At 41.1% G+C, this 13946-nt stretch overlaps 1 protein-coding gene across 4 annotated transcripts in view; it reads right to left on the bottom strand.

Moving 5' to 3' along the window:
* The window catches only part of TP53BP2 (tumor protein p53 binding protein 2), a 47705-nt gene that overhangs the window by 29017 nt on the left and 4742 nt on the right, over window positions 1–13946 (bottom strand). The window contains exon 1 of one of the 4 annotated variants that reach the window (XM_060272976.1): window positions 7607–12762. The exons of 2 other annotated variants lie outside the window; for them this stretch is intronic. In XM_060272976.1, coding sequence (XP_060128959.1) covers window positions 7607–7648 — 42 coding nt within the window. In that variant the 5' untranslated portion in view covers window positions 7649–12762. Of the gene's footprint in view, window positions 1–384; window positions 3858–7606; window positions 12763–13946 lie in introns of those variants that run through there. One more of the 4 variants, XM_060272978.1, reaches the window with a different exon arrangement.

Here is a 13946-nt window from a genome sequence, read left to right as displayed (position 1 = left end):
ATACAAAACTGTTTGCAATCCCCTAAAGAGGTGCTAAGCATCTGGATTTCACCATCACACGGCCCATTAGCCCTCCAAAATTAACAAGCTTACAAGAGGAACAAAATCCATGTTAACTAGAAAGCCACTCTGGAAGCACAGAATATTATGTGTTGATAACAGCCAATATTATCTAGCCCCACCTCTGCCCGAAATCTATAACCATGAATCTTAAAATAATGTGTCATAACCTTCTTCACTTTGTTTCAAAACAATTCATTTTCTAAGTCATTTTTCTATACTGCACTGCAATTTAAGTAGTGTTCATTAGCAACTCTGAAATCTATTTTAGGTAACTATTCTCTTAATTTAGGCATTGAAAGTTCAAGTTGTGGTAGGTCTTACCCTAGCTCTGTTTTAAGAAATGGCAAAGTGATCCCTGAATAAATCCATGCACTCTGCAGCTGGCCGCTTCTTCAGCTTAAATGGTATGTCCAGTATTCACTAAAGGTGCTTTCAGCCGTAGTTTAGGCTAGGCAAATTGCAGGCAACTACCGTATGATCTAACTGATGACTAAATAATTAATCCGTTTATTTGCTTCCTGGAGCTACCTTGAACTTTGATATCTGCAATAGCTGCCAAACTCATGGTTTCTAGCAGCAAAATGTCTTCCAACAGGAGTTCCTATCGTCCCACTAATTAATATTTCATTTATAGGTCTATCAGCAAAAATGTTTAAGAGATATAAAATCAAAGACAGAGTTCCAAGCCAGACACTTGATTCCAACACACACACGCTTCAAATTATATGACAGCACACTGAGTTACGCACATTAGGTAGATGAGAACACACATTTCCCTGTCATTTGAAAATAACTTTTAAAACTTGCTAACATTCAGGTTTGGTTAGACATCACATCAAACCATGGCTTGTGACTGGGTAGCATGCAGGAATTAGAAACCATCGTGTGTGCTACATATGATGTGTGAGTTGACAAACCTTAGGCATGGTGGCCATTGTTCTGCCTCCCTTTGGAGCACACTGAATGGAGGACGACGACCAGACACTCAGCTCTAAACCACAGGTGTTTGTTTAAATATTTACAAGTTCAATCCAAGGTTTAGCAAGTTGTCTGAACTGAGCTGCTAAATCAAAACAAGACCTCATCTCTCATAACACATTTTAAAGCAATAACTTTATATTTACGCACCACTTTTTCTTAAGACATCAAAATGTTTCCCATATCTTAATAATACTTTCAACAGCTCTGTAAGGTGAGGCAGTATTGTCACCCTATAGCAGATGGCGTGGAAGGAGCTCAAGATTAGCTTAAAGCTAACAAATGAGTTCACAACTCAGCTGATGTTATACTAGTAGCTCTGAGCTAATAGTAGTTACGAGCATCCAAATTCCTAATATATCTTGATACAGATACACAAAATATAATCTTAACCAACATACCACATCATTGCTGCTATCTAGATCTAGAGTTCTTAGTTGCAGACACTTCAAACAGAAGGCACAAAATCCTCCTTCAGGTTACATCGCCAAGAAAAAAACTTTGACTCAATGCACCTTGTCACTTTTCATATACAATTATATGTTTTCAATATGTGAAACGGTGTGCCATAAAAGCATATAAAGATGCTAAAATTGTATTAGAAAGTACTGATAAAATTCACCAAGAGCTGCATTACTAGTTGACCATGATTCTAGAAAAGAAAAATCAGCTAACCATTGGGAATGCACTCCCAATACATCAAAGGAGGTTGATGATTCTTCCTGAACGGAGAACCTACCAGTGTCAGAAAAGGAAACAACTGGATTTTGGGGGGTGGGGGGGGGGAAGAGGAGCATGAGTTTCTATCTTTGAAAATTAGTATGTGGATGGGATATCATTCCTGTGTAGATGCAAGTTGTTCTCACATCATCTGTTACACAATTTTAATTCAAAAACTTTTCTACACCTTCCTTCATCAAACACCTGCCTGCTCACCTGCCAGTTATATACCTTGCACATCTCTACATCATATTACTCGCTGTAGGGCAGAGCTCCAACACACCCTGCAGCCGGAAGAAGAAGGTGAAACAGGAAAAACAAGTGGGGATTGGAGGCAGTAAGTTATAATGAGAGACAGCCTGCATTAAGTGTATTTCTTCTTTGAACTATTCAGCGCTAAAGCTATGCTAAGGGTTCTTTGAAATGTCAGGTTCCCCAGTTCTGTTGCCAGCTTGCTTATTGTAAGTATAGCTTTACTACACAAATCTTTACAGTAGAAAGTAATGTTTAAGCTTCTCACATATGATGAGTACTTTTTAATAATAAACTGCCAAATTTTTCAATTCTGTGTGCCATATTTTTATTTCTAACTACTGCTGTGCCCTAAAAAAAAAATTCAACTTGATTTCAAAATCCTTTCTACAATTTTCTGGATGTTCACAAAAAACGGATTAGCTGTAGCTCCTCGTGTCAGGAATATGAATACAAAATGGTAAGAAGGAAACTGTATTTACACTGTTAACTACAAACATGTTCATTGTTAGTCATTACAGATTTTATTTTGCCCTTCTTCCAAGGAGCTCTGGAGGCATAAATGGTTCTCTCCATCCTCACAAGCAGTCTGATGAGGTGGGTTGGGTTGAGAGTTGGTGACTGAGCCAAAGTCACAAAGTAGGAATTTGAACTCGGGTCTCCTCAACCTTGTCCCAACACTCATGTGTAGACTCCCCTTTTAGTCAGCAGCACACACACACAATACGGGCAATCTTCAAGTCTGCTATCTTATTCAATTATGTTAATCTATTAGAATTTGATTTATATGCTTATTTATATCAAATTTTCAAAACCATTTGAGTCACCTTGTTCCGGGCTTGAAGATCTACAACTCACAAAAATACCAATTAAGTTAACTCCAAACTGTTCAGGAAAGGAGAACAGATCTGTCTTATCCCACTTCTTCTAAATGAGAACAAAAAAAGGCTTTAATGTACTATGGTCAGGCTTAACTTGGATTTTAAAAATACAGAAATGCAGATGGAAGATGAAAATGCTTCTTTCACCTTAGCCCTTAAACAAAGAGTGCACAGAAGTATTACCTTCAAAACTGAGAACCTGTTTTCCTTTTGCACTGACACAGCTGTACATTTTTTTGCAACATGCCCTGTTTCCTATGCAAAAAGCAGCATCTGTAAGTGGCCATTCGTGAAGCTGCTGTACTCAAAGCTCTAACAAAATGGTTTATATATCTTTCATTAATCTGAGCTTCAGTTGTACAAAACTACACTTCTGATACATATGTTTAAGCCATCAATAACTGTTTTTTAACTGCAGTGTTTTTAAAGGCCCTGTAAAGATTACGGTGGTATCTATGCAAAAAGAGCTAGCATCACATAAAGCCAGTCTAATGTACTTTATGACTATCAACATTCAATTCTATACAGCTGCTCTTCTCCATACAGCATAACTGCACACCTGCATTCCAGAAAGAATGACATAGGAAATAACCATTTTTGAGAAGCCATAAAGGGCTTCTTAGTTCATCTTTTCCAACGAGAACAGAAGTTATTTTAAGCTGAGTAGGAGGAAACAATAAAAACCTAGCAATTAAGCTGTTACAAAAATTATATAGACGCACTTCAATGGCAAAACAGTGCTGGAGTTTTTCCCAAACCAGAAACCCATTTAAAACTCCAGTTTCCAAGTATTGTTCATTTCAACGGTTTACCAGATCTCAGAAAGCAGAGGTGTAACATCTTCACAGGCAGACCACAAAGAAATCAACAACTAAAATGTTTCTTTCTTTCTTTGACTACAACTTTCTGAATGACAAAAGGCAGTCTGTACAATGGAAGGTTTTTAATCTAATACATAGCATTCCATGTTGTTGTTTAGTCGTTTAGTCGTGTCCGACTCTTCGTGACCCCATGGACCATAGCACGCCAGGCACTCCTGTCTCGCACTGCCTCCCTCAGTTTGGTCAAACTCATGTTCGTAGCTTCGAGAACACTGTCCAACCATCTTGTCCTCTGTCGTCCCCTTCTCCTAGTGCCCTCAATCTTTCCCAACATCAGGGTCTTTTCCAAGGATTCTTCTCTTCTCATGAGGTGGCCAAAGTATTGGAGCCTCAGCTTCACGATCTGTCCTTCCAGGGAGCACTCAGGGCTGATTTCCTTAAGAATGGATTGGTTTGATCTTCTTGCAGTCCATGGGACTCTCAAGAGTCTCCTCCAGCACCATAATTCAAAAGCATCAATTCTTCGGCGATCAGCCTTCTTTATGGTCCAACTCTCACTTCCATACATCACTACTGGGAAAACCATAGCTTTAACTATACGGACCTTTGTCGGCAAGGTGATGTCTCTGCTTTTTAAGATGCTGTCTAGGTTTGTCATTGCTTTTCTCCCAAGAAGCAGGCGTCTTTTAATTTCGTGACTGCTGTCACCATCTGCAGTGATCAAGGAGCCCAAGAAAGTAAAATCTCTCACTGCCTCCATTTCTTCCCCTTCTATTTGCCAGGAGGTGATGGGACCAGTGGCCATGATCTTGGTTTTTTTGATGTTGAGCTTCAGACCATATTTTGCGCTCTCCTCTTTCACCCTCATTAAAAGGTTCTTTAATTCCTCCTCGCTTTCTGCCATCAAGGTTGTGTCATCTGCATATCTGAGGTTGTTGATATTTCTTCCAGCAATCTTAATTCCGGCTTGGGATTCATCTAGTCCAGCCTTTCGCATGATGAATTCTGCATATAAGTTAAATAAGCAGGGAGACAATATACAACCTTGTCGTACTCCTTTCCCAATTTTGAACCAATCAGTTGTTCCATATCCAGTTCTAACTGTAGCTTCTTGTCCCACATAGAGATTTCTCAGGAGACAGATGAGGTGATCAGGCACTCCCATTTCTTTAAGAACTTGCCATAGTTTGCTGTGGTCGACACAGTCAAAGGCTTTTGCATAGTCAATGAAGCAGAAGTAGACGTTTTTCTGGAACTCTCTAGCTTTCTCCATAATCCAGCGCATGTTTGCTATTTGGTCTCTGGTTCCTCTGCCCCTTCGAAATCCAGCTTGCACTTCTGGGAGTTCTCGGTCCACATACTGCCTAAGCCTGCCTTGTAGAATTTTAAGCATAACCTTGCTAGCGTGTGAAATGAGGGCAATTGTGCGGTAGTTGGAGCATTCTTTGGCACTGCCCTTCTTTGGAATCGGGATGTAGACTGATCTTCTCCAATCCTCTGGCCATTGCTGAGTTTTCCAAACTTGCTGGCATATTGGGTGTAGCATATTGGGTGTAGCACCTTAACTTGCTGGCATATTGGGTGTAGCACCTTAACAGCATCATCTTTTAAAATTTTAAACAGTTCAGCTGGAATATCATCACTTCCACTGGCCTTGTTATTAGTAGCATTCCATACTACTATATAAATGCTGCTTTCAAATGAAACCAGAAGAACTGGGGGGAAACCTAACTCTGCTGAAGTTCAAGCAAAAATGTGATCACACACCTTTCAAGGCCAATTACTCAAGTACTGCATTCAACTGTTCAGTGTTAGCATGCCTGAATTTCTCTCTGCTTAAAGACCAAGTACAGTAACACTAAAACCAACCTACTAAAAATTATTTCACCCATTAAAGACATTGCTATCTTGTATTATTTCTTGCACTGGGGCAAGACTCAATGGTAAGAGAAAAGTAGATTTACCTATTATCTATCGGTGGTGGTCAGCACATGTTCCTGCCTTGTGAGTTACTGCAAATAATATTCAGTTTGTGCAGCTCTGGCATTTAGCCACAAATATGAGAAAGGATGTTATGATGCAAAGTAGGTGGAGTACAGTAGGAAATGCAGCATTATTGCTACAATTATTCTGGGACTGAATAAGTTTTTTCCCCTCTTTATTTGTCCCACAAGAGAACCTAAAATGCTTGACCTTTTACAACCCTGAGACATTATGAGCTCCATCGCTTGCATTATGAAAGGTGTCAAGTTTCTCTCTGATAGTAAGAAATAATTCTGAAATTGAGAGAAACTTTGTCTTTTAAGAGTGGGAAATTGAGAGAAAACTAAGCGCAAATAGGCCTATGAGCATTTTGATTTTTGCCATGTTAAGACGCTCACAATCAGCACCACTTACGATTAATCATCAGTTCCCATATATTGAGCCACAAACCATAAACCTCATATCCGCAGAAATGTGTTCATACTGTTTTTTAAAGTGAGACCACAAAACAGGAAAATGTGGTCACACCTCACGCTCACAACTTCCAAGAAAGAAAATTTCCTGAGAAATCTTTTCTACTTAAAAAACCTATCCCTGCTAACGAAGTTGCTATAGCAATGTGGATGTCACCTCACCTGCAAGTTCTTTCTGCTGTTTCAGGCAGGCTCTCAAAAGCTGTCAACTGGGAAATACTTACCTGAATTAACCCTTGATGTTGTTGGTAACAACTTGCATCATCCCTGAGCACTCGCCACGCTAAGGCTGATTCAACTCCAACAACATCCAGAGGGTCACAGATTAGCCACCATTATTTTAGGGCTTCTGCAACACCATCCAAACTCTATATCCTGGCCAGGTATCACCTGGAAACAGTGCCTCTATCTTAGCTGAACTGAGTTTGTTTTTTGGTCCTCATCCAACCAACTACTGACTCTAGACATCTATTCAGAACATCTTTTCCCTCATCTGGATTTGATGAAAAGGAGAAAGAGCCTTACTCCAAAAGATCTCCCCCAGAGGGCTAATATAGCACAGCATTCCCCAAGCTGGTGCCCTCCAGATGTGGTTGGATTAGCTCTAGCCAGAAATAGCCGATACGGCCATTAGTCAGTGATTAATGGAATTTACAATCCAAAATGTCAGAAGGACACTAGGTTGGAGAAAGCTGATATAAATGTTAAACAATATTCAAGACAGACCCAAGAACATAAATACATGGTGCCAAATAATAACTGCCCAGTATCACCTTCTGAAACATCAGGAGGAGTTTTGACTGGACTCAACAACTTCAGAGAGTCTGTCCAACTGGATACAACAGTAAGTGGTATAAAAAACCTTTGATATATGTATAAGAACCAGCTGGGTCACATTCTCCCCCCACCCAGCACAGGTTGTCCACCAAAGTTGTTTTTGTTCTAAAACTGGATCAGAAGGCAACTAAACTGAGTCTAAATACCAATTCATACAGGAATGGAGTTCAGCACCCACCACCCATTCAATCACCTTGCAGTAGCCAAGTTTCTTTACTTACTATTTAATTTCTCTACAGACCTTCATACTTCAGTCAATGTGGTGCTCTCCAGATATTTTGTTCGGCTCCTAAACCCATTCAACCCCATCCAGCAAGGTAAGCAATGATGGGTGTTGAAGGTTAATAATTTCTGAAGGGCACAATGTTGGCTATCCCTGTTTTGCCTTTTCAGGGACAACATTATCCGTATCAAAGGAAGTCACATTGCCTAAAACTTGATAGATTTAATTAGTCTGGCCACCAAAATTTGGACTGTATTGTTTATGCCTCATTTCATAGACCCAAATCTCTCTCACACACGCATGCACACAAACACAAACCAACTTCACAAAAGATTCAGTCCTTTTGATTGTATTCAGAGCAGACACCATACTCACCTCTATATTTGATATGCTGTCAAAACTGCACACTGTCAGCATTCAAAAATCAATACTGTTTTCAAACAGAATGAAGTCAGCAAAAGCACCATTTCTGCAATAAAGATGTAGCTTTGCTAATGCAAAAACATACCGAAGGAAATAAGATTGTCCCCTCTACTATGTTAGGTTTGCACAACTTGTTAAAGTTTAACCCTATCAAAATGGCATGTTTGCAAAATAGAGTTGTGAATACAGCAACACCTTAAGCTTCCATTGTTTAGTTTCTCATTACTTACGTCAGAAGCACAAGCAAGCTTTGCTTAAAAATAGGTACTATAGTTCCACTGCGATGCCACTCCCATCAGAGTTAGAAATGCTATTATGTGAGGCCAGTGGGTGGCTGGACTCCAGCAAAATTGTATTCAGAGAGAGGCTCTGAGGGACGCTATTGTATGAAAAACTCAATTGTTGGAAGTACACATGCGTACAATGCTATAAAAAGGAAATTCAACGCTCTTCAACCAAGAGTCGGTTCCAATGGTAGCAGTACCAAATTACACTTCCAGGTGGAGGCACTCAGTGCAGAAGCCATGATATCTGCAAGCATAAGTAAGTGGGGTTCATTACATGAAGCCTCGATTCTTCCTAGGTGCTTGTGGCATGCCAAACCTCCACATGATGTGTTGATCACACAGTAAATATGCTTCCATGTAGAGCACTGCTATGCTAAAACGTTATTCATGAGCTTTCACATGATCAAGGTAATAGCTGAACTAGACCTTACATACTAGATGACACTCCATCCCAGCTACAGTTCTTATGGACTGTTGCTTTGTGATTAAAAGGGTGATGCCACCTCAAGTTCCCAAGCAGAGGATACTGAAGAAAAGAAAACTACCCTAATTTGATGCTCACCTTGCCACAGACTTCATGACTCCATAATCCTCCATCCACTTATTTATTTGCAGGAGCAGGTTTGTAAACAGAGATTTGCACTGAAGACAAGAAAGCATGCTCATACTTTTATGCCAAAACATAGCACTCATTTTCAATCGTAGAAACTGAGCTGCATCCCAAGAGACGAGAAATGAAAAAGTTATCTTTGTAGAAAGAAACCAGAACAAATCTTTTCCAAACTATACAGCATTGATCTGTACTATTGTTTTAAGGGAATCCCTCTCTACTGAAACATTTAAGCAGAACCAACAACAGCACAACAGGTGTTATGAGAAACACAGAAGCTACACTACCTTTCTGACATCAAGGGCCTGTTTATATATGCAATCCTTCTTGATCATTGCCAGGTAGGAAATTTTAATAAAGAAATGTGAACCCATGGGGTATCACAGTTATACCCTGCTGCAAACTCCACACTCTGCAGTAGCAATTTCACAGACAAAACAACATAATAGCAGTCACTTGAATAGCATGTACCCATGTAAAAATGAGGCTCCATGAGTGCTGCACATTAGAGAGAGAGAGAATTCAGCTCTACTGATGAGAGTCTGTACTGGCAGCCACTTGCCAGGAAAGCTATTGTGCTTCAAATGCTGCTTTTAAGATTGCTTTTATCTGCCACCTTAGTGTTATCCTGGATTTTGATTTAATTTTTTATTGTTATTTTGTCTGGCACACTGGAAGTTCTGCTCAAAGGTCACTTTACAATTTTTTTTAAATAAAATATTGGCATTTAAAAAAATTATTAATTAAATTTATAACCCAACCTTCCTCCCAAAGAAGCTCAGAGGGGCAAACAAATGATAGCTAGCTCAATAAAAAACATCAATTAAGTGTACTTAATTGAACTTAATGCAGCAACGTCCATGCTAAAGGTCATTCGGAAAAGGAATGAAAATGAAATATCCACTATTGCAATGTCTTTGTAGTATATTGCCTTTCGTATATACTGTATATCTATGTTGTGGCCTTATTCAGAAAATTCTTCCTATGTTAATCAGATTCTGAAGGAAGAGGAGAGGAAACCTGTACCTATAAAGCCTGCTTCTGAATTTGGTATCTACTCAGTTTAAGGTACCCAATTAAAATAATCTTCAAGTCTATTTCCTGCTATTTTTCAATCAGTAAATAGTGTCCACTCACAGCTTTTAAAACACTGCAAGGTCATGCCTTTCTGAGAATAAAAGGTAAAGGGACCACTGACCATTAGGTCCAGTCGTGACTGACACTGGGGTTGCGGCACTCATCTTGCGTTATTGGCCGAGGGAGCCGGCATACAGCTTCCAGGTCATGTGGCCAGCATGACAAAGCCGCTTCTGGAGAACCAGAGCAGCACGCGGAAACGCCGTTTACCTTCCCACTGGAGTGGTACCTATTTATCTACTTGCACCCTGTTGCAGGGATTCAAACCGCTGACCTTCTGATCAGCAAGCCCTAGGCTTTGTGGTTTAACCCATTCTGAAACATACAAGCATTAAGAACATACAAGCCCTGTTACACTAGACTAGACCAAAGAACCCTATAAACTACCATCTTGTTGCCCATACTGACCTAGAGGCAACATTTATATCACCTGATCTTTCTACAAGGACATACTACAAATTTAAATTTTTAAGGTCACCCACTCCCAAGCAGACTTCTCAAGAGAGGCAAGTAGATAGGGGAATGCTCTAGAATAGATTAAGCAGGAAACTAAAAAACCAAAACTGAGAGCGATTTATTAAGAACCAAAGTCTGTTCAACACAACAGACACCTTGAGTCAACAAAAAGCTGACAGCTCCACAACTCATGCCTTAAAGCACAGATTCAAGACAACAGTAGTATTTAACTTTGCACCTACACAGCAAAAAAGAACATGGTGAAATTAGATACTAGATAGCTACTTAGCTAGCAACTTTACACATGGAATGCATTAACACGGTACAGGAAACCTGTATCTTAGTGATACAAATACAGTACTCAAAAGCAATCAGAATCCTATGAAATATTACACAATGATACCTCAAAAAGGAGGGGGGAAAGGTGGAGGAAGAAACCATTCATACATAAGGCTGCAATCCTATACCACTTACCACAGAGTGAGTCCCACTGAACTTACATTTGGTTGGACCTGCATAGGATTGTACTGTACACTTATTTTCCAGTTTCCCCAGCGTCTGCTTCAAAGCATGCTGAGAAGCAACATACTCTATGATCTACCACCTTCACAATTTCAGCAGTTTGGGATTTCCTGTTTAGGGAAGCTTTAAATGTTTAATAGATTATTTTGTTTTAATGTTTTGTTGGAAGCCGCCCAGAGTGGCTGGAGAAACCCAGCCAGATGGACGGGGGTATAAATAATAAATTATTATTATTATTATTATTATTATTATTATTATACAACAGAAAAATGTGCATTTAGGATGTAATCCACAATCTATTTGCTTTCATACACACACACACATATGGTGCCACTTTTATTATTATCATTAAATTTATGACAGCATAAAAAATATTTTTGCACTACAATATGAGGACCAAATCTACGCTCTACTGCCAGCATTGATGTCAAAACAGTTCTGTTCTTGTTCCTCCTAGGTTTCCCATCTGCTACTATGACCATAAATAAGATTTTGGCACTTAAATTGTAAATATACTGGCAGGATCCCCAAAGAGCTATTCTAGACACAGCCAAAGGCTTATGCTAGCCCAGTAGGATTATTTTTTATTATTAGTTTTGAGTATACAAAATACAGCTTTAGATTCCCCACAATTTAAATAGCCATTTTTCAAGCAGCATGTTGGGTCAGGGGTCCACCATTCAAAAAACAAACATGCCCTTGGGTGGCCATTTGGTTGTTTAGTCGTGTCCGACTCTTCGTGACCCCATGGAGCAGAGCACGCCAGGCACTCCTGTCTTCCACTGCCTCCTGCAGTTTGGTCAAACTCATGTTGGTAGCTTCGAGAACACTGTCCAACCATCTTGTCCTCTGTCGTCCCCTTCTCCTAGTGCCCTCAATCTTTCCCAACATCAGGGTCTTTTCCAGGGGGTCTTCTCTTCTCATTAGGTGGCCAAAGTATTGGAGCCTCAGCTGAGGGTGGCCATTTACTAAGAAGCAAATCCCATTTATTTCAACTGAACTTACTTTCAAACACAAGAAAGAGTAGGGACCTGGATCCGGCCAAAAGACCAACACGTTATCTCCCCCAAGCAACTGGCCCAAATTTGGCAGGTGAGCAGATTATCAATAATCCAATCTGCAGAAAGTAGTAACAAACACTGTCTTGCATCAACCATTACACAGAAGTCCAAACATCCAACTGAGCTTTCCCTCTCACCCCTACTCTCCACAGCTGCCACTAAAAGACAATGAGTACCTGACTGGATCACGTCTTTGCTGAAATTTTGGCACCAAAATTAAATAGCGTCAAATGCAAACTGCAGTTGGAAAGGAAAAGTCTGAAGCCATGCAGTCCCTGTTGTTCCTTTGCATGTGACCCTGATTAAAACTATCACCAAAGGTACTCTGTTTTCAGGTGTGATTCGATACACCTGACATCAGATGACTGATCAGTGGGCAACCTTGACCACTTTTTGATCTGACCTACCATGAAAAAATGGTTTCCTACCCCCGAGTTAAAAATATAGTTTATGTTTACTGTAGTTTAAGGTGAACATGAGCATGCTGGTACGGTACATGTTGAGAAGTCCACAATGGGCTACACTGCCCCTCCTGGTCACACTATGAACAGCAAGCCATAAAGTTTGGGCTGTCATTCAAACCTGGGCTCATGATTTGTTTATGATACAAGAAGTCAAAATTATGGTTTTCTGCTTGTGATGCAGTGTGGCCCAAAGGGGAAGAGCCAACTAAGAACTTTCAAGCAGTGTGCATGGTATCCAATTAGCATTTGAAGTGGACACATGTCCTTTTTTAAAAAAAAAACCATGTGCCACCACAGCACATGAAGAAGGGCCATAGTTCAGAGATAGAGCATCCACTTTGAGGCAGTGGCGTCGCAAGCCTACTGGCTGCCCATGGCGGCAAACCAGAAGGAGGGGCGTCCATCACGCGTCACGCTACGGAGCGGGTTGCCGGGGGCGGTGCTCCCTTGGCATTTGAAGTGATCCGGATATGGGCTCTGGAGCACCGCTGCCGGCAACCCACTCCGTAGCACGATGTGTGCTTCTTCCTACTCAGGCGGAGCGGCGAGGGGCGTCTTTCGCCGCTCCGCCTAAAGCACACATCACACTACAGAGCGGGTGGCCGGGGGGCGCTGGAGCACTGCCCCCCCCGGCCACCCGCTCCATAGCGTGACGTGTGCTTCTTCCTACTCAGGCGGAGAGGCGAGGGGCGTCTCTGTTGACGCCCCTTGCCACTCTGCCTCCGTCTGAGTAGGAAGAGGACAAAGCGTGCTATGGATCAGCTTGCTGTGCGCTTTGTCTCTGGCCCGCCCCTTGCCTCCACCCCACCAGGAAGAAGCGAGGGGCGAGGCCAGAAACATCAGGGCCTCCGCGATGGCGGTCACGCCGCTACCACAGTAGCGAGGGGGCGCCGCGGTGCCCCCCGCAGAGCGGAGCCTGGGGCACCCCCGCCCCCCATCCCATATTGTGACTCCCCTGCTTTGAGGGTTCAATCCCCATCATCTCCAGTACAGCTCAGAGAAACCCAGGTTTGAAACCCTAGAGAGCTGCTGTCACTCCATGTAGACAATAGTGAGCTAGTTGGACCAAGGGTCTGTAGGGCAGCTTCCCATGTGCCCTATATGCCTATGACTCTGTAACATGCAGCTCCCTTTAACATACACTTGCCTGCAGATTTTGCAGTTGTACACGTCAATGCTATAATCTGCCTATGCTTAAATGTAATGTGAGTGATTCCATAAAAATAGATAAAGGAAGACCTATTACGGTATGCAACTAGATGCTATGCTTCAAGAAAACCATTTTAGCCCCTCACTACTGCTGTGCAGCAGTCACACTCCCACATATCTAAAGCATATGGAACTGTGAGTTTTAACTCTCATCACTATAGGCAGTACTACTTCATCAAACCCTGAGAAAGGATTTACAATATCACTTGTTGGAGCAGGACTGTTTGATTTCTACTGCCTGTCATTTGCTGACCACTAGTTAGTTTAACACAGTATTGGCCTTGTCCTCTACAAAACAGAAAGATGCAGAGATAATTATAACAGATTAACTATGTATTTTCCTTAGCGAGAAGTAGCAAGGGCATGCAAATCATTTAAAAGGATCAGTGAAAATATTTGAACATCAATTTCTAAGAAAAAATCAATATCTGAAGTGTAGCTATATTAATAAAATCATCTCACTACTTGTGTTGAAAAGACTGCAATAGTATAGATAAAACATTTCACATGTGGTGGGTGTGTGAGCATATAAAACCCTTCTAGCAG

Source organism: Zootoca vivipara, chromosome 3 (assembly GCF_963506605.1).
Source record: "Zootoca vivipara chromosome 3, rZooViv1.1, whole genome shotgun sequence".
Lineage (NCBI taxonomy): Eukaryota > Metazoa > Chordata > Lepidosauria > Squamata > Lacertidae > Zootoca > Zootoca vivipara.
Note: the sequence above shows the minus strand (reverse complement) of the source record. Positions and strands in the feature narration are given on the sequence as shown.